The sequence below is a fragment of the Stigmatopora nigra genome, chromosome 10 (assembly GCF_051989575.1).
Source record: "Stigmatopora nigra isolate UIUO_SnigA chromosome 10, RoL_Snig_1.1, whole genome shotgun sequence".
Lineage (NCBI taxonomy): Eukaryota > Metazoa > Chordata > Actinopteri > Syngnathiformes > Syngnathidae > Stigmatopora > Stigmatopora nigra.
The window spans coordinates 14,751,553-14,771,310 of NC_135517.1; the positions used below are offsets into that span (position 1 = coordinate 14,751,553).

The window sequence follows — 19,758 nt, forward strand, 5'->3', positions numbered from 1 at the left end:
CCAAATCTAATCTACTCTGGCAAAACACTAACTTTTAGTAGAAGATATGAAGGGTGAGACTGGCGACAAACTCAAGGCCAATATTTAACATCTTTTGGACGTCCATCTACCTGTTTTTCTTAATCATCCTTATGGTCACGTGTGCTCTAACAATTGTTCAAGTTCTAGGAGATTAAAGACAATTGGGAATTGTATCTTTAATAGGTATACCTCATATACCTTAGCTTTAGCTTATTTGTAAACCATGCTGGAAAAAAGAGCAATAAATAGAGCATAGCTTAGGTCCCGTGAAGTAAAATTAATAATTACAAGACCAATGAATCAATTAAATATGGCTTTAAAAACAACTCAGTGCTAGGATTCTCTAGGCGTCTGTTAATCACACTCCTGGCACTTGCTAGCATTGATGGTAATGCCTTTAACATGTTTACACTATCAACTCAGTCGTGTTATCCCAAGCATTCTCACTCCATCTCTAAGAGTGAGTCTGCATGGGCACCCTGCAAAGGAAACTCATTACGGCCACTTGTATCCGGGATCTTTTTCTTTCGTTTTTTTTTTTGGTTCAGCTCCTTTTTCGACATGAATGCCTAATGCAGAATCACTGTAGACACGGCACGAATCCATGTTTGTTAATTGCCCACTCATGTCTTCCCTCACTTGATCTCTATATACATGTCAACTTTGGAAAATACCTCACAGTCCTCAGGGTCTGCTTCCTTATGGCAAGGCGTGTAAGTAAAGAGGCCCACCAACTCACAACATCCCGAGTTGCGACCAGCAGTGTACCATCCCCACTAGACATTGTGTTGGTGGTGCATCACTAAATAAAAAAAGTACAGTTGTGCTTCTACTAACGATATTAATTGGTTCTGTTTTTGCAACTAGAAAATTTCGTAACTAAAGCGGTGTTTTTTATGTAAATTCTATAATTCGTTCCACGGTCTTCACATAAATACCAACTAAACCCTTTAAAATTGGTCAAAGTGTTCCAAAAATGAGAGAAAATTATGAGAAAATGATTTATTAATGTCTTTAAATGAATAACAAGCATACAAAATCTATTCATGTTGAAACGCAGGGAACTAGAGAAAGCTAACCGTAGGTAACTCAAACCCAAATACATGAACACTCATCTCATAAACGCAGCATTAAGAATTCAAACAACAACATGAACAACATTAATCAACAACAAACATTAATGTTTTCCAATTTTTATTAGTTGCTACTGGTTCTTCCCTGTTTGCATTTAAATTGCCCTTCTGCGATGCTGGTCGAGGGACGCTATAAAAAAAAAAAACACTATCCAAAGACTACTGCCTTTGATGACTTTTAATGTTTCTGTAATGCTACAGGAAAACGTAGTCTAAGTGGGCGATCGCTCGAGTCCTGAACACTTTTTATGGATGTTTTTTCTACGAAGACAGAAAGTTCGGGACATTTCTCCAGCATTTCTTTGATCTTCTTGCCAAGTGTTCCATTAACTCTAGAGAGGCAGTTTTTCTGCCCCTCGACCAACTTGTCATCGTCCTACTCGCTAACCACTTTGTTTCATTCGCACTGGTAATTTTCTTGGGAGGCATGATGATAAAACAGAAGCAGCCGCATTATCCACACTTGGAAAGACAAAAAAAAAAAATCACAGTCAGAAATCCGTGACGACGAACGGCACTCAAAAGTACATACATAAGAGAGCATCTTGAAACATTGATGGTGGTTGTTGTGAGACAGCCAATGAGAGCCCAGTAGAGTGTAGCGAGGTTCGAAAGTGAGATTCAATGCCTCCGTGACAATATTGTCAAAATAAAGTAACGAATAAGGAAATCCATTTACTATTTTTTGGAATTTCGGAACTTGGATCTTTTTTGCATCTCGAGGCATTCACTTGCATATAAAAACTTTCGTAACCTGATTTTTTTCCAGTGTTATTCGTAAGTAGAGGTATGACTGTATAATATCGTATTTGGAAAAAGAAAAAAAGAGAAGATCACAAATCTTCTTAAGATGTTTATTTGGAGAAATATTTTGTATAATACATTTTTCATCCGATATAATTATAATAGTTCATTTTTGCAATTGCCTTTACTCGATTCTGTTAAATTGCAAATGAACAATAATATACTGCGAAGTATATTATTGTTGTATGAACAATAATATACTGCCAAGTATATTATTGTTCGTTTGCAATTTAATAGAAGTATTTAAAGGAAATTACAAGAATGAACACTACTATAATTATATCGGATGAAAAATGTATTATATAAAATATTTCTTACCAGCCATATAGACCCAAATCAACACAAATTATGTTAATTCTATAATATGTAACTTAGAGCTTTTAAAGGATGATATGTGAGGCTGGCGAAAAGTAGCAGTGAAACGAACACAAAGTGAGCTCAGAGCTTTGACATGCAACATACGATGTGCCGCAGTGACAACATGGCGGGCAGATTTGTTGACAACATTCTTGCGGTTACACGCACAAACGATGCTTTTGAATACATATCAAAATGCACTGTCTATTTCCTCCCCGTCATTTATTTCCCATTGTCAGTACACAATGGCTCCTGAAACAAAAGTAATACCTTTTTCTCATGTTGTGAATTTTAAATGCATTCTCGTAAGGTGACCTTAATAGCTATAGCCTCATAGGATTGGTATTCGATTTTCTTGAAACTATCACTCTTTTTAATCAAATTTAACCTCATTCTTAAAAACTCACATATTTTTCATTGCTACCTCTTCGTTTCTGATCTTAAAATACATATCCTCATGTTTTGGGATATAACATTTTCAACAAGATATCAATGTTTTCATATATTATTTAAATTGTTATTACTGCCGTTACTAGGATGAAAATATTATTTTTTGTAGTAGCAGCTGCGGTTTTAGTGTTTAGCATGACAATTTCAGTTAGAAATAAATTATATGTTCTTAAAATTCCAATCCCTCCCCATGAAATATATAATACTTTAAAGCATTTTCACTTTTTACAAGAACAAAAATGTAGAGCATTTTATGTATTATCACAAGCCAGAAAATCATGTCACTGATCTTTAATTGAACTGGTTTGGTACCAATATTCTTCAGTGATAGAAGGATTTTAATTATATAATGTGATAGAAAATTGGGAAAAACTCATTTTACAACATTTTATTTGGGATCTTTATTTGATACAGTTACGCCAGTGTTACAGTAAACACACACACAGGCTGAAGGTAGTAAATACCAATACAAGTTTTCCCACTAGTCTAATATTCATAGAGAAGAATAAATTATACCATGATAGTATATACACACACATGCCAAACAGAAAGAGGAGCATCTCAGAAAACAACTAAACAAGTTAATTCAGCTCATCCGGGCAATAAGACGCTTTAAATATCCAAAGTTTTTTTGAGAGAGTTAGAAATGAGATTGATACACTAAAGACAAGTCTAATTTTTTTCTTCTTCTTTTTTTGTATTTCTTAATTTTTTATTTTTTAAATTATCCACAAGTTCACATGAGAAGTGATGAGGTGATTCAGTAGGTACGAATCTCACGGCACTCTTTTGCCTATTTTCTTTTTTCGGCAAAGGCTCGTATAAATGAAAATGCTCAGACCTCTATGGCCCGCATGTAAAAAGATCTGTCTGATCCGTCAAGTGTTATGGTCAGAGTCCATTCAGAGCAGTTTTTGGTCCTCTCACTTCACCAAATCACCAGGGAAATTAATTCCAAAGTGTTTACCTATTCATCTTCCCGAAGAGGGATTCAAGTGTGTTAAATACAAAAATTCCAACAAAACCAATAGAAAACCACCAGACAGTCAAGAGGAAAGGTTGAGTTTTGTTTTAGTGCAAAACATACATTTTAGAAACAAACGGAGACTGTACACATTTGAAAAGTATGATGGAAAAAAAGAGAGGAAATGACACGTGAGGGGGCAAACAGGTGGTCCTGGATGGTATCAGATGAATGCTTTTGTGTAGTCTGTGAACCTAGAAGCATAAACACACTACCAGAAATTTAACTTAGTGTAATACAATTTGATTTTTGCAAAAAGCTGAATTGTTCTTTTTAAAATAGGACTTTAGTTGCCTCGTTGTAAATCACTGTTCCTTTTTAATTGATGAAACACAAATTAACATTTAAACTGAAATAAAAACACCCTTTAATTTTTTAAGATTAAACTTTATTCGATTAAATTGGAACAGAAAAAAAACTTCTCCTATTAATCCTATTTTAGCCATTTATTTTACTGTTGCAATTTTTTTTCTTGTTATGATAATTTGTGATTTTTGTAACGTTAGATGTGGTGTCACAAGAATAAAATGGATACTACTGAAATATAGTTGTATATGAAGGTTTAATATTAGTTTAAAATGTTTCTTTTTTAAATCATAAAATAATATTTTTGTTTTATTCTTCTAAATTCCTTTTGTGGCTGATGTTACAATTTACTTAAATAATACATAACTTTATTTTCATTATATTAAGTCATTTGTCTTTGTAATATCCCAACAATTTGAGAAAATAGCACATGATAAAAACAAATGCGGAAAATGTGATGGAGTTTTAATTAAGAACCAAACCTAAATTTTACCCCTAAAAATGGGCTATATAAACTTGGAATGTTACTTAAAAAACGTTTTAATCTTAAGTACTACAAGAAATATTGTATACATTTCTTGAATTATTCCATTTCATCCTTGTCAAGAATTAAATAGTAAAATTGGATTCTTGTGAATTGAAACTTTATTCTCATCCCATACAATGATGACCCTTTTCCAAAAGTGCAAATTTTAAAAGTTATGTCATGTTTCCCTTGTGCACATCTTTAGTGTATGCAGGGTTGGAACAATTCTAGATTCTTTTTTTTTTCTTCTTTTTTTTTTGGTGGGGAGGAATGTCTTAAAAGGAATGCTTGTTTTGCTTGAGGTCAAGTGAAGGCGCATAATTTTATATTTGTGTGATTTAATACGTTTTTCACATTGGCAAATGGGATTTAGCGTTATGTCATTTGGCTTCTGTATTTTCAGAAAAAATACATTAGTTTCACGAATCTGTTTTCCCCAAACAAAAACCCCTTCCCAATGGACCGTGGCTGGGGATGGCATAGAGGTTGGAGGATAGGAAGGGGGTAGGGGCTTTGGGCAGCCAAAAAACTGCTTAAAATTCCCTGCAGAATCGCTCCAGCCAGAGTTCCCACAGAGTGGCAAAGTGGTTTTGGAATGTCAAGATGAATATGAAAGCGAGAAGGTCAAATCGCTGGTCCCCCTCCTCTAACTCACATTAAAAAAAATGGAACTCTGGGCAAAGAAAAGTAGTTTCACGAAGAAAAAAAACACTACTCCTGCTTGTCATGGAATCAAAGAACAACATATCAACAACAACAATAATATTAACAATATGAAAAAAGGAGGGAAAGTAGTTGAAATGATATTATTAACTACTAACAACATCAAAGTCAAAGTGGCTCCAAAGTGTTCATCTGCTAACAAGTGACCCTTGGGGGTCTGCTGGGGAAAAAGTTGGCACTTCAGTAGGCCTGACCCGTCTCCACTTGCAGCAGTCCCAGCACAGCCGAGTGGTCGCCAAGCTTCATCCTCCTCTGGGTGGATAAACTGACGTTCTTAGCCAGATAGTCTACGGCAGCTAACAAGAAACAAAAAACAGTCAATTCAGCTTGAAAAGGGACCCCAGTAGTGTAAAAAGTGGCTTATTTCAGCAAAAAAACATCAATGTTAGGTTTAAAGGCACTAGTTTTGTTGCACTTCACAGAACTGTCTTCAAGAATTTACTAGTAGTAACATTTACTACCATGTTTTATTTTGGTAGCGAGTTTTTCACAAAAGCTTGGATAAGTTGTAAATGTAATTTTATTTGATTGAAATGATTATTTTTGGGAAAATCTTGTCAAATATTAAATCTGTACACATTAAAAACAATTTTGAGTAAATTCCTTATTCCTCTTCCATTATCGAAAGGGTTCTCTCTCTCTCTCTTTCTCTCTCTCTCTCTCTCTCTCTCTCTCTCTCTCTCTCTCTCTCTCTCTCTCTCTCTCTCTCTCTCTCTCTCTCTCTCTCTCTCTCTCTCTCTCACTCTCTCACTCTCTTTCTCTCTCTCTCTCTCTCTCTCTCTCTCTCTCTCTCTCTCTCTCTCTCTCTCTCTCTCTCTCTCTCTCTCTCTCTCTCTCTCTCTCTCTCTCTCTCTCTCTCTCTCTCTCTCTCTCTCTCTCTGTATCTATCTATCTGTCTATCTCTCCACCAACCATTTGCAGCTTGGTAGAGACTGTCCTGTCACTCAACTACCAAAACCCCAACCCCACCGTAGTCTAACCTCTCCATCCTTGAGTGTGGGTGCCAGTCTTCATTACACTTGGTATCTATGATTTCATGCCCTCCACACTCTACACAACCAATCATTTTCAGCATCTGACGGCAGCTCTCCTTCTATTCATTAGCCATCCACTGCGCTCAATCAGCATCTTAATTAACCCGGCATCAACTCACATCCTCTGTAGCTGCCATCTGCTTGACGTTGTGTGATGCAACGGCAGAAAGTGAAAGAGGTCCACCGGTGAATACAAAAAAATTGTGGTTGATAGTGTTCTCTGTTTTACCTTGGTAAAGGACAGCGAAAGAATCGGTCATTTACGCTAATCTAATAAGGCTAACTCTTTCCTGCCCCGGGGTTATACTAGTGTGAGTGTGATGAAGGCGAGAGGAAGAGGTGGGCAAGAGGACATCATGGCCCGCGGGGGCTTGCTGCTGTTTGAAGTGGCCCTCTATGCTCTTTCTCACACAAGTGGACTAAGGAGCATGATAGTGTTTTGGAAGGAAGGGGGGAAAACGAGGGGTTTCTTTATCAAGAGCACGTGTCTGAGCTAAGGTGCAAAGGTCAAGAGGTCTCTGCTTTTTCAGGTTTTAGTTTTTTACTATAACAGTTTTGTTGAAAACAGGGTGCTAAGATTGCTAAGATTAAGTGCTTATCTTTTCCCTATTACAATAATATATATACCTTGTTTTTTTATTTTACAATGAAGGGCAGCTGATTCATTCAAAATTGTGTATTGCTTATCATGACTGCATTCAGACCGGTCGCATTTTGCCAGTAGCCAAATGCAGTGTTATGTTCGCACTGGGCGGTCCGGTGCACGAGTGGTTAGGGCAGGGGTGGGCAAACTAGTCCACAAAGGGCTGCAGTGGGTGCCCATAGAGAGTACATTTTCACCAATCTGTTGTCCTACAAGTGCAATCAGTGGATTGCAACCATGTGCTTCTTGTTTTCTGCAGGGTTAGGGCGTCAGCCCTACAGTTCTAAGATTGTGGGTTTGATCGCAGGTCTGGATCTTCCTTTGAGGAGTTTGCATGTTCTGTGTGGGATTTGCCCAGGTACTCCGGTTTCCTCCCACATTCCAAAAACATGCATGCTAGACTATTCGAACACTAAATTGCCCCTAGGTACAGTTGTGGTCAAAAGTTTACATACACTTGTGAAGAATATAATGTCACTGCTCCCTTGAGTTTCCAGTTATTTTTACAACTCAGATTTTTCTCTGATAGAGTGATTGGAACAAATACGTTTTTTTCACAAAAAAACATTTAGGAAGTTTGGTTCTTTCATGACTTTATTATGGGTGAACAGAAAAAAAGATCACTTTTTTTGTTCACCCATAATAAAGTCATAAAAGAACCACATTTCATGAAAACGCTAAACAAGATCACTTTTTCTGTTAACTCATAATAATGTCATAAAAGAACCAAACTTCATGAATGTTTTTGTGACAAAGAAGTATCTGTTCCAATCACTTTATCAGAGAAAAATCTGAGTTATAGAAATAACTGGAAACTCAACAGAGCCATGAGATTATGTTCTTCACAAGTGCATGTAAACATTTGACCACAACTGTATGTCTATGAGAGCGAATGGTTGCCTGTCTCCTTGTGCACTGCGATTGGCTGGCCATGAATGTCCCGTAGTTAGTTGGGATAGGCACCACCAATTCCTGTGACCCTTGTGACGATAAGCGGTATGGAAAATGAATTAAACTTTGTAGAGCCATTGGGGGTGCAATTTTTGATGATAAGGGAGGTTTGCCATGAGTCACTCGCAAGCTGAGCTGAATTCTGAAAGGCAAGTCCTTTCATTTTACATACTTCCTTGAACTGGACATTTCCATGTCTTTACATGCCCCTTTCAGAGCCTACCATGCATATTTTTTGGGATGTGAGAGGAAACCAGAGGACCTGGAAAAAAACCCAGTCAAAGTCCGGGAAAGAATGCAAACTCCACTCCGGAAGAACGGAATCCACCGGGGATCGAACCTTCGATCTCAGGAAATTGTTTGGAAGATGTGAAAACCACTGGGCCACTCCATTATAAATCCAATCATAAATTCATAGAATGTTAGTAAAAAAAACTAAAAGAATCAAATAAAATGAAATAAGAAAATGAAAACATTCATTATTTGTGTTGTAGCCTATCCCAGCTAACTACAGGCCCCAGGGCACCAAGAGACAGACAACCATTCACACTCGGACTCATAACTAGAGGCAAGTAAGAATTTACCGGGAGTACCAGGAAAAAATCCACACAGAGCAGGCAGAACATGGAAACTCCATAAAGAAAGTTCTGAACCCGGTGTTGAACCCTCGATTCAGAACTGTGAGAACAACACTCTAACCATTTGGGCACCAAATGAAATTAAAATAAAAAATACACACTGGCGATAGCCCGAAGTAGCATTATTTAATTGGCTCTGAATGTTTTAGTGCCAGTGATGACGCTAGACATCAAATTCCTTCTGACTGGGAAGGGCACATGAGAAACGTTCATTCATCCTCCACAGTCAAAAGAGATTGGATGCAGAGGCGGAGAAAAATAAAATTCATATCATTTATGAATTGAAACAGTTAAACTAAAATAACACATCAAACACGACCACTCACTTTGGCCGTATTGACTATACTGGTAGCCTGCGGTGACGGGGTCCACACTGTAGCTGGTAGCGCTGTAGGTGGGGGGGCAGTAGGACTGCGAAGAGGCTAGGCTGTCCACGCCCTTAATGGGGTCCGATCGCTGGCTGCAGCTAGCCGAGATGGGGTTGGAGGCATCCAGGCTTCCGTGCAACGGGGAGATGGAGAAGTCGTGTTGCGGCTGTGAGGCGACCGCACTCCCGTTGCTCAGTATACTCATCACCTGAGGACAAGGAAAGGAAACCAAGATTAAAAAAACATGTTTTCACACATAGTTAATTTCTATTATGGCTAAAGCGTCGTCAAAATATTTCATGTTTGGAGTAGTTTGCACCGTATTTTATGAAGGGTAAACTTATAATTCTAGACTGGTTGCTTCAAGTTCTTGTCGATTGCAAAGAATCTAAATGAAAACTTTGTTAAATTTAAACCACAATTGCTTTTAGAGATTGAATGTAATGAATTACATTATCTGTCGTTGTTGTACATTTATTTTTGTGTGTGTCATAGCTGTGTGAATAATTCAACCTTTAATCAGTTTTCTGGATTCAATTTTGCTCATTTAGATATCAACTTTTTCATGCACAAATTAAATTTCATTCATTTGCAACTGTTTTTGTCCTTATCTGGGCAGTGGACAACACCCAGGACTGGTCACCAGTCAGTCAGACGGCACATGTAGTTAAAGACAACCTTTCGTACTCACAGTCATGATACCACCGAGTGGGAATTGATCCCACGCTGTCTGCATCAAAGGCAGAATGAACCACTACATCGTTCGGTGGCAGGAAATATATTTGTTTCATTCATTTATCTTCCTTACCCTCGTTAAGTGTTGAAGGGGTTGATGGAGTTTATCCCAGCTGACTTCGGGCTAAATGCAGACTAAATCCTGGATCAGGGTTGGGCAAACTACAAACTATTCCAGAAAGGGCCATAGTGGATGGGACTTTTCGTTCCAACCTACAATCTGGAATCTTAGAAGTGCAATCAGTGGATTGCAGTCAGGTGCTTCTTGTTTCAGCAGAAACTTCATCGGTTGAACTGTTTGTGTTGGATCAGTTGGAACAAAATCCTGCACTCACAGCGGCCCCCGAGGACCAGTTTGCCCACCTCAGTCCTAGACCCAGTGAGCCGTAGAGCACGCGGAGAGACGGATGACCATTCGCACTCACAATCATACGGTCACCAGCGCTAATCGACACTGTACCTTCGTACACGGAAGACAGGCGAGAAAACCACTACACCATCAGTTGTCTATATTTGTTTCCGTAAATATTTTTATACCATTTATGTAAGATAGGCTATTCAAGCTAGGAAACCCACAGGATCAATATTTTGCTGCCCGCATTTGACATAAAAATGTAATGTTGAAATGGGCAATAAAAATAAATTCACTGAATTAATTGTATTCTGAAATAAATAAATAAATGATCTCATATTCACTTTTGAAGTGACAAAGTACAATATCCGGTTGAATATTTTGAGTATGATGATTTCTCCAAACTTTGTTGAAATGTAATTTTAACTAAACAAACTAAAAAATTGTAATAAGATTGTGGTAATTTTTTTGGATTTGTTGTGCAGGACACACGTTTTTGTAAAATTTTAAGTAGGCTAAGTATAATTATATGGGGAAAAATCTTCCTACTTTTTTCTATAACTTTTGTTTAAGTAGGCTAAGTATAATTTTAGGGGGGAAAAAAATCATCCTACTTTTTTCTATAACTTTTGTCCTCCAATTGAGCTGGAGCCCAGCCCAGTTGACTTTGAGTTAGAGCACTGGACTGGTCCCTACAATCACTACTTTACTTGACGTACCAATAGCAAGGCGTGATCCCCACCCGGGATCGAGCAAAAATGGACAGAGCGGCTCATCTTTTCTTTTCAAGAATGAGTCGGTGGTGACGAGGGGGTATGAAGGAAACAAGAGAGTCTGTTTCCATTAGCTGGCACTGTCACTAAGTGTTCTGCTGAGGGAAACCAGGGTCCCAGGGCGATAATAGCTCTGCCACCCGTGCCAGACGACACACGTTCTGAGGCAAAAGCACCAGCCTGCGGCACAACAAGCGCCAAGGGAGTCCCTAATCCCTCGCCCCAGAGCCCGCCATCTCATGAATAGTAATGGCTTGGAACTCGTAAATGATCCCTTCAGATCCCTGCGTGGAATCGAAGAGGCCCACTGATACTGGAGGTTAGGGCTAGGCCCCGCTATATGACTGTGTGCGCATTACTCCCACTGCATAAAGCTTCCAATTCAATATTCTAGATTATTGTAATAGCTTGTGACATTCGCCAGAGGAAGCACTCGGAAAGTGTTCAAACAGAAGAGATTATGTTGAGTTGTGCTGCACTCTCAAGCACGTTTGGAAAGAGACAAAAAAGGATTGTAAAATAATGTATAGGATGGAATTATTTTTAAAAATAGCAGTGATGCAGAATTATTAGTCAATAACCTCCTGATGGTGTACTCTAGTGGTTCATTCTCCTGATTTTGATTCGATGTGGGCAGGCACGGTCACGATTCCCGCTTATGGTGGTATGATTGTGAGTGTGACCAGTCGTTTGTCCCTGTGTGCGCCTTTCGGCTGACTGGGGACCAGTCTAGGGTGTAGTCCACCTTTCGTGCGAAGTCAGCTGACATAGGCTCCGCCAACCCCTGCAACTCTTACGCGGACGCGCAGTATGAAAGATGAATGAATGTATGAACATTATACAACACAGGCATAGGGATTGTTCAAGATATTGATGCAAATAGTTGCAACAGTACTTTAAGGGAATAAAAACTTCTTTCCACTCATCACCAACACCCCCTGTCCTCAAGATGGTGGCACGATGCTGGTGCCAACAATCATTTGCACTCATAATCACACGTCACAATCAAAATAAATCTAAATAAAAGCAATGCTTAAAATGAGACAATATTTGAGATATACTAAAAATACCAACAAAAGAACAAAAGAAAGAAATGACTTTTTTATCCAAGATGTAGTCATAAAGCAATAAATAATTGAGATGATAAAAAAAAAATTCAATCAATTAAATGTATTTAAGTTTGTAAGACATAATAAACATTCATTCACTAGGGTCACAGGGGGTGCTGGAGCCCATACCACTCAAGACGCAGGTCCGCCCACATAATAATTAAATTGAATTAGAAAAAATGTCAGGTGAACATTTTCTGTCATCCAATTAAATGTGTTAATGAGCAAGACTCATTTGAAGACTATTTGGACTAATATGTAAAAAAAACAAAAAAAATGTTTAGGTGATACTTAAGTCATAGACATAATTTCCATTCCATTCCAAATAAATGGGTTTAAATCACCAACAAACTAATGTATCTCTTCAGGAAAAACACCAATAAAACAAATACAAAAGTGTGGAAAAACTAAGAAGAAAAAAAGAGATGGTCAATAGTGCAAGTTATAAAATATGATGAAAATATCAAAAGGGATAGGCGGCCCGGTGGGTAAGTGGTTAGCGTGTCGGCTTCACAGCTCTGGGGTCCGGGGTTAAAATCATACCTACCATTTATGTTTTTAGAATTTGAGAGCAAATCAGAGTACCCAGGGAGAACATCCAAACACTACACAGGTGGACCAACCTGGATTTGAACCCAGGACTCCAGAGCTGTGAGGCCGACACGCCAACCACTAATCCACCGAGCTGCCCGGTAGGCCGATTGGACACTCTAAATGGCCCCTAGTTATAGTGTGTGTGCATGGTTGTCCGTCTCCTTGTGCCCTGCAATCGGCTGGCTACCAATTCAGGGTGTCCCCACCTCTGGCCCAGAGACAGCTGGGATCTGCTCCAGCACCCACTGCGACGCAATTGAGGATAAAGGGAAAAAAACTAATCAATGAATATCAAAAGAGATAACTTTCCAAAAAAAAACAATGTATGGTAAAATGACCCAAAAATATATTTTTGGAATATTAATTTTAAAAAAAACTATGAATAATGAGTGCCAGTCCCTAATAGTTTCGCGGGAAGTGGTGAGCCGGGGGTGTTTAAAACAAATAGTGGGCAAAAAGCAGAAATTATGTCTCACACATGCTTCCCTCCTATAGTGCGCAGGCATCCTGTCAACATCAGGTTCATGTTGAGTTTGGCTACGCTAGGCTGACCTATGGCCCCTCGGCTGCTAAACCAATTAGGGCCTCACGGAGGCTCTTGCCACACACACGCACATCTGTGTGTGAGGAGGGGAGGAATGGAGCATTTCCTCAATTCATCACATCCTTTGGAACTTTTTCAAATTGCGCTGCGTTCATTTCCATGTGTTCATTTAATCCACGAGCAATGTGTGGCAACCTTGTGTGCGAGTTTGACATGGAAGAGTGCATGAGCTGCAGGGAGAGTCCATTTTAGCTTTTAATTGAAGCTCGATTGCATCGCTCCCCCTGATGAAGCGCAATGGCCAACAATCGCTGCAATTAATATTCACGCCCATAAAAGTTCTTCAAAAGAAAATGGATGGCTTATCTCCGGAACTGACTGCCGTCACACATTTTTCTTCTATTTTAGCGAATCACGATGGGTCAGACAGTGCCGTCAGTACTTTTAAAAAAAAAAAAAATGTTGCCTTTAATTGTTTCATTTTTGCTGAAACAGCAAAGATGAGCAGTTTTTAGAACACCCTTTGTGTAACGTTTTGATAAAAATACTAATAAATGGGAATGTTATTATGCTATAAAGGTTTTCCAGCAAGAAGTATGGCATAATTACCACATTGTTGATCATAAGCATATTCATTCATTCATTCCTTCATCTTCCTTACCGCACCCTCAAAAGGGTCGCGGGGTTGCTGGAGCCTAGCCCAGCTAACTACGGGTGAAAGGCAGACAACCGTAAGGCACACAGACGGATAAACGACAATCATACCGCCAGCACTGGGTATTTAGCTCGCGCCTGCCCTCACCGAAGTCTAGCTGTGAACCTTCACAGCCTTTAAATTTCACAAGAGAACAAAGTACTAAAATTGGTACATCACTCAAATAATGTACTGCATTTTGTCATTTCTTCTTTATCTATCACCATTATAAATATTATTTTGTTTATTTATTTATTCATTATTTGTTTTATTGTTTTCTTTAAGGCATTGCTGAATGTGTCTTGAACACTTTATTGACAAAATATTCCCAGCAAAGCTGTTATATGGAAAAAATGCTCTTTGGTGAATAGTTGAAAAAAATATTTTAAATTGGAAACTAGTTATAAAACTTGGAATTCAATAAATTTACATGACATAAGTTTTATATGATCTATTAACATACTTGACATTTAATGGAACACCAGATTTCATTTGCTTTCCTTTTTCAAATCACGTCAATAAAAAAAAACAACAACACTGACATTTGGTTCTTGATAACAACCTTAAAAACTTAACTGAAAGACATTTTTATTTAATTTTTGGTAAAATATCGAGTTTAAATTTGGAATGTTTTATTAATAGGGTGGTGAATATTAGACAAAAGTTTGAATTAAAAAGAAAAAACTTATTTATTTTTCATCTAAATATGCTCATGAAACTCCCAATCTTTTTCCTTTTTCACTTTCTTGTCTTCCTCCACTCATTTTTTTTATTGTTGGTTAGTGTGACTGCTGCTTGGAGAGATAATGCGAGCCAGGACTTTAGTTTAAAGGACAATGCTCCGGGCTGTTCCCTATAGCTCCCCCAACCTCCTCCCTCTTTACAGATAGATTACTTTAAAAATAATAACAAAAAAGTAATTAATTCTCTCAAGTTGTGAGCATAGTAGCCTGCAGAGCATTGTAAATTGATACAATGTGCATCCTTTTAGATAAATAAATAGCATACTTGAGGCACATAATGTGTTCCTTTCATAACTCCTGTCTTATGTGGACAACAGTCACATAGCTTTTTCTATTTTTTTTGTCTGTGCTAATGTTTGATGAGTTTCTCTTTGTGCATTGCTTGCTGTTGTTGTGTTTGAATTAATGTAAGATTAAGTCTTGTATTAATTCAGTTTGAAATAAATATTTAGGCTGACATGTTGTAGTTTTTAGAACACCTGCAGTCATGTTTGTTAAAAAAAAGGAAAGTGGATGTCATGTATAAAGTGTGGAGAAGGAGGGTAGAGGTCTGGGGACGCATCCCATTGGCTGCCATTGACGGTGCAAGACGTCTAATCCATTTTGGCTGGGATGAGACAACATTCATTCATTGTATTGAACGATGAGCATACGCACCCAGTCTGCCCAGTTTATAATTGGATTTATGACCATCATCATGTAATGAGTTCAAAACTACGGGGAAAATGTTTACTTCAGTGTTACATGGAGCTGTGTTTGTATTACTATTCATTTGTTTATTCTAATTTTATTCATTTTATTTTTCCAACATTGTATTAATCTATGAAGATGTTCATAATGCCATTCATGGTCATTTTTTTAAAATTTGAACTATATATATAGGCACCCCAGCAGCTGACTGATTAGCGCGTCGGCCTCGCAGCTCTGGGGTCCCGGGTTCAAATCCAGGTCGGTCCACCAGTATGGTTCCCCTGTTCCCCCAGGGTTGCGTGGATTTTCTCCGGGTACTCCGGTTTCCTCCCAAAAACATGCATGGTTGGCTGATTGGACACTCTAAATGGCCCCTAGTTACGGGTTTGAGTGTGCATGATTGTCCGTCTTCTCGTCACCTGCGATCGGCTGGCCACTGATTCAGAGTGTCCACCCGCCTCTGGCCCAAAGTCAGCTGGAATAGGCTCCAGCACCCGCCGCGACCATTGTGAGGACAAAGCGGTTCCGAAAATGAATAAATAAAAAATAAATATATACAAATGAATAATACTACCATTGACCCTCATAACACGAACACCTCATCACAAGGTTTTATGATACGAACATCATCATGAGAAAAAAAATTGTCTAGGTCTGCAAGCAAATTTTCACCATGTGAGCAAAGGGTGAAATCCAGTAAAGCCTTGCTCTCGCTTGCCAATCAATCTGTGTGCTTCGATATCCCGCCAGGTGGCCTGCGACCTTTCTCTTTCGCTTTGAGAATCCAAGTGTCTCGGCATCCCACTAGGTGGCATAGAAGCATCTCACTTCAACAGAATACCTAATATGCCCACCTGCCGCCCATCCTCGTTGTCCCTAGTGATAGAATTTTGCAACAAGGTGCTTTCAAAAATCTGTGCTTACAGCTGACCATGAATCATGGTACGTGCCTATATATAAATATTTTTTTATATATGTGTAGTGTTCGTGATATGTCTGTCTTGATAATGAAAAGAAATACACGACAGAAAAAACATTTCCAAATTCTTGGGTGAACTTCGCTTCTTAGTGTTTCATTTGAACGCCTGCAACATTGATTGACAAAAGGAAGGGAGAATGAAAATGGGAAACAGTAAACTGATGGCACAAGTGCTCGTAAAGAGAAAGCGATATTGAAATGGAAAAACTTGGAGAATTTTGGAGTGGAATTTGTTGCACACCCCCCATTTCAAATACCTGCAGCAATGTGTGTGAAAATAGAAGAGAAAAGATAATATCTGTCAATCTCGCCCAATTGCTCCCCTAATGATTGCAATTCACCTTGTTAAGCGATAATAAACTGTACAAATGCAACGCAGCACATATTTTCTCAATCGGGCGCACTAAAAAGTCTAAAATTTTCCCCAAAGTAGACGTAGTGCCCGATCAGTCTGTGTCCTTTTTATGCACTAAATTCAAGATTCTTTAGATGTTGGTGTTCCATGCTCACAACTTGACTCTCTAAGTACATTGCTTACTGACACACTATATTTATATAGTGAAAAGGTGGACGTATGAAAGGATAATGTGCGTGCACATATGCTTAAAGCATGTAACAGTTGATGGTGACGTTTTTGTCCGCTACCAGTGAGCAAAACGATCCGGATTAGAGACAAAATGGGTAAAACGAGATCGGTTCTGCAAAAAATATACTATTTTTTTAACATTTTTTGTCCCGTACAAAAGTGGTTATACACAGTGCACAATTTGAAATTATAAAAAAAATTAAAATACGGGAAAAACGAATGAGTTGACAAGTATGGGAGATAGTACAAGGAAGGCAGGGGTGCTGGAGATATGAATAGACTGTGATATTCAAAAGGAGACATGCAGTAACACAAATTCAAATATAATTCTGGAGTAAAATCTTCAGCTTTCCCTCCAAATCTAACACCCACAGCAGTGTTTATAAAAAAGGAAAGCGGAAATATGAAGGTCCATGGGAAGTGGTGCTCAAGATGTGAATAGAAAGTGATATTGAAAAGAAAGGCATGTAGTTTAAAGTTGATTTATACAAGCAAATCTAGTTTTTCTCTGAGGAAGATGGGGGAGTGTAAAAAAAGTTTGAACTTATCGGATGAAGGCACGAGTATTTGAAATACATAGAGGAAATGCTAAATGGGAAATTTGCAGTTATATACACGTTTGCTGTGCTATGCGTGTAACTGAAATTTTCCTTTCTCATCTAATCCATTTTTTAAAAGAGAATTTTTAGAGCAAAACTGTGTTTTGGTTCGAAACTAGCAGAATGATTTTATATATATATATATATATATATATATATATATATATATATATATATATATATATATATATATATATATATATATATATATATATATATATATATATATATATATATATATATATATATATATATATATATATATATATATATATATATATATAAATTCTCTTTTAAAAAATATATATATCAATATCTGAATCACAGAGTAATGTTAATTATATTTTGTCAATGAATATTTATTAAACAATTCCAAATTGTCTGTCAGCTTCTTTCCATTGCTTTCCCCCTGGTTGCACTGCTTCCAGATGAGTGTTTCATATTGAAGGATTTAACCAATCACATTTCAGCCATTATTTGTTGCCAGGGTCAAATATTTGCCTCAAGACCTTCACAATCAGTTCTGCAGGCTCTGCAGCATTAAACAAGCGTCGATAAGACTGTTGCTTCAACCAATCAGAATTTGATTTGGTGACTGCAAGGCCTTTTCGCAGATATTCAGCATATATATATATATGTATATATATTTTTATATATATATATATATATATATATATATATATATATATATATATATATATATATATATATATATATATATATATATATATATATATATATATATATATATATATATATATATATATATATATATATATATATATATATATATATATATATATATATATATATATATATATATATATATATATATATATATATATATATATATATATATATATATATATATATATATATATATATATATATATATATATATATATATATATATATATATATATATATATATATATATATATATATATATATATATATATATATATATATATATATATATATATATATATATATATATATATATATATATATATATATATATATATATATATATATATATATATATATATATATATATATATATATATATATATATATATATATATATATATATATATATATATATATATATATATATATATATATATAAAAAGAGCAAAAGAGAGCAGAGGTGCTTAAAAGATGAAGTGGGAATAATAGAATAATATTGGAAGAGAGATGTGTATTAATAGTGTTAAAAATACAATTCAGCATCTTTTTGAGCACTTGCAGCTGTGTGTGTAGAAAAACGACATTGAAAATGAAATGGTATACTGAAGAAGGGCAGGGGTGCTGGAGACGTGAATAGAAGTCATCTTGAGTACGAAGGAAGTGGAGTCCTTTAGGTGGGGGTGAAGTACAAAGACTCCTGTAGGACTGTGCTTGCCCGAGGGCTCGCCTGCCTGGAGAGCTGATAGCGAGAGCCCCTCTGTTCCATCCAACACAGCCACAGTTCCACAAATACTCTTAATCTGCGCAAGACTGGATTAGTTCCTCTGTCACTGATAGCTGCGGCGCTCTGCCCAAATGAAATGGCCTCGAGATGTACCTTTAAGTTAGGGAGAGGTCAAAAAGGCCAGACGGGAGGTGGGGGAATAAAATAAGCACTACGAAAATGTCTGCAAGTTATCTGAACGCTGCAGAATGTCGCATCTTAGCAGATTTGCCGATAGCCTGACAGAAAGCGATTACTTGAGATCCGCGCGGATGACACTTGAATTGCAGATCAATATTTGGAAGGGCCCGTCCTCAGGCTCCGATTATAGCAATTGCTCATCTTGGAAGTGTCTGACTTTGACAAGTGGACCAGCAACTATTCTAGATGCATGAAACCAGTTGGGAAAAGGGACTTTATGGAGTACTATGGTTTGTGAAACTGAGAATGCTTTGCTATCGTATTTTATTTGCTATATCAACATTAGTAAACCTTATTTGCTAGACATCTGTCATGTAAGCTTAATCAAAGCTAAATGGACAAAAGACATCTTGATCATGACCAGTAAGGAGAAACAAGTGAAAAGATACTTCCTTTCTTAACAAAAGCCAAAAATTTCCCTGGCAAAATTCCTTTTTTTTCAGATGATTTTAAATGTCAGTACTATTGTCATCAGACAAATGTAAATATCACAGATTGCCCTGCCTACTAGTCACACTTCTCTGTTGTACGCGTAAGCTTTAATGGGGCCAAGAAGTGAGACGCGCTTTGTTTGAGTCTCATACAGAGAGAGGGATATAAAAGACTGCATTAAGCATTGTAATTTTTCGTGTTTATACATTATTTTCCTCAATATGATTTGCACGCTTAAATACATTGTGTGACCGTCTTCCAAGTGAAGGTTATTTGTCCTAGTTGTTGTATATTGC

At 37.2% G+C, this 19,758-nt stretch overlaps 1 protein-coding gene across 4 annotated transcripts in view; it reads right to left on the reverse strand.

The window, feature by feature from the left end:
- Positions 1–3,199: 3,199 nt before the first annotated feature.
- Positions 3,200–19,758, reverse strand: part of pax7a (paired box 7a) — a 76,157-nt gene continuing 59,598 nt past the window's right edge. For all 4 annotated transcript variants that reach the window (XM_077726450.1, XM_077726451.1, XM_077726448.1 and 1 more), the window contains 2 exons: positions 8,937–9,186; positions 3,200–5,640 (listed from right to left, as the gene is read on the reverse strand). In XM_077726450.1, the coding sequence (XP_077582576.1) occupies positions 5,525–5,640; positions 8,937–9,186 (366 nt within the window). In that variant the 3' untranslated portion in view covers positions 3,200–5,524. The remainder of the gene's footprint in view (positions 5,641–8,936; positions 9,187–19,758) is intronic.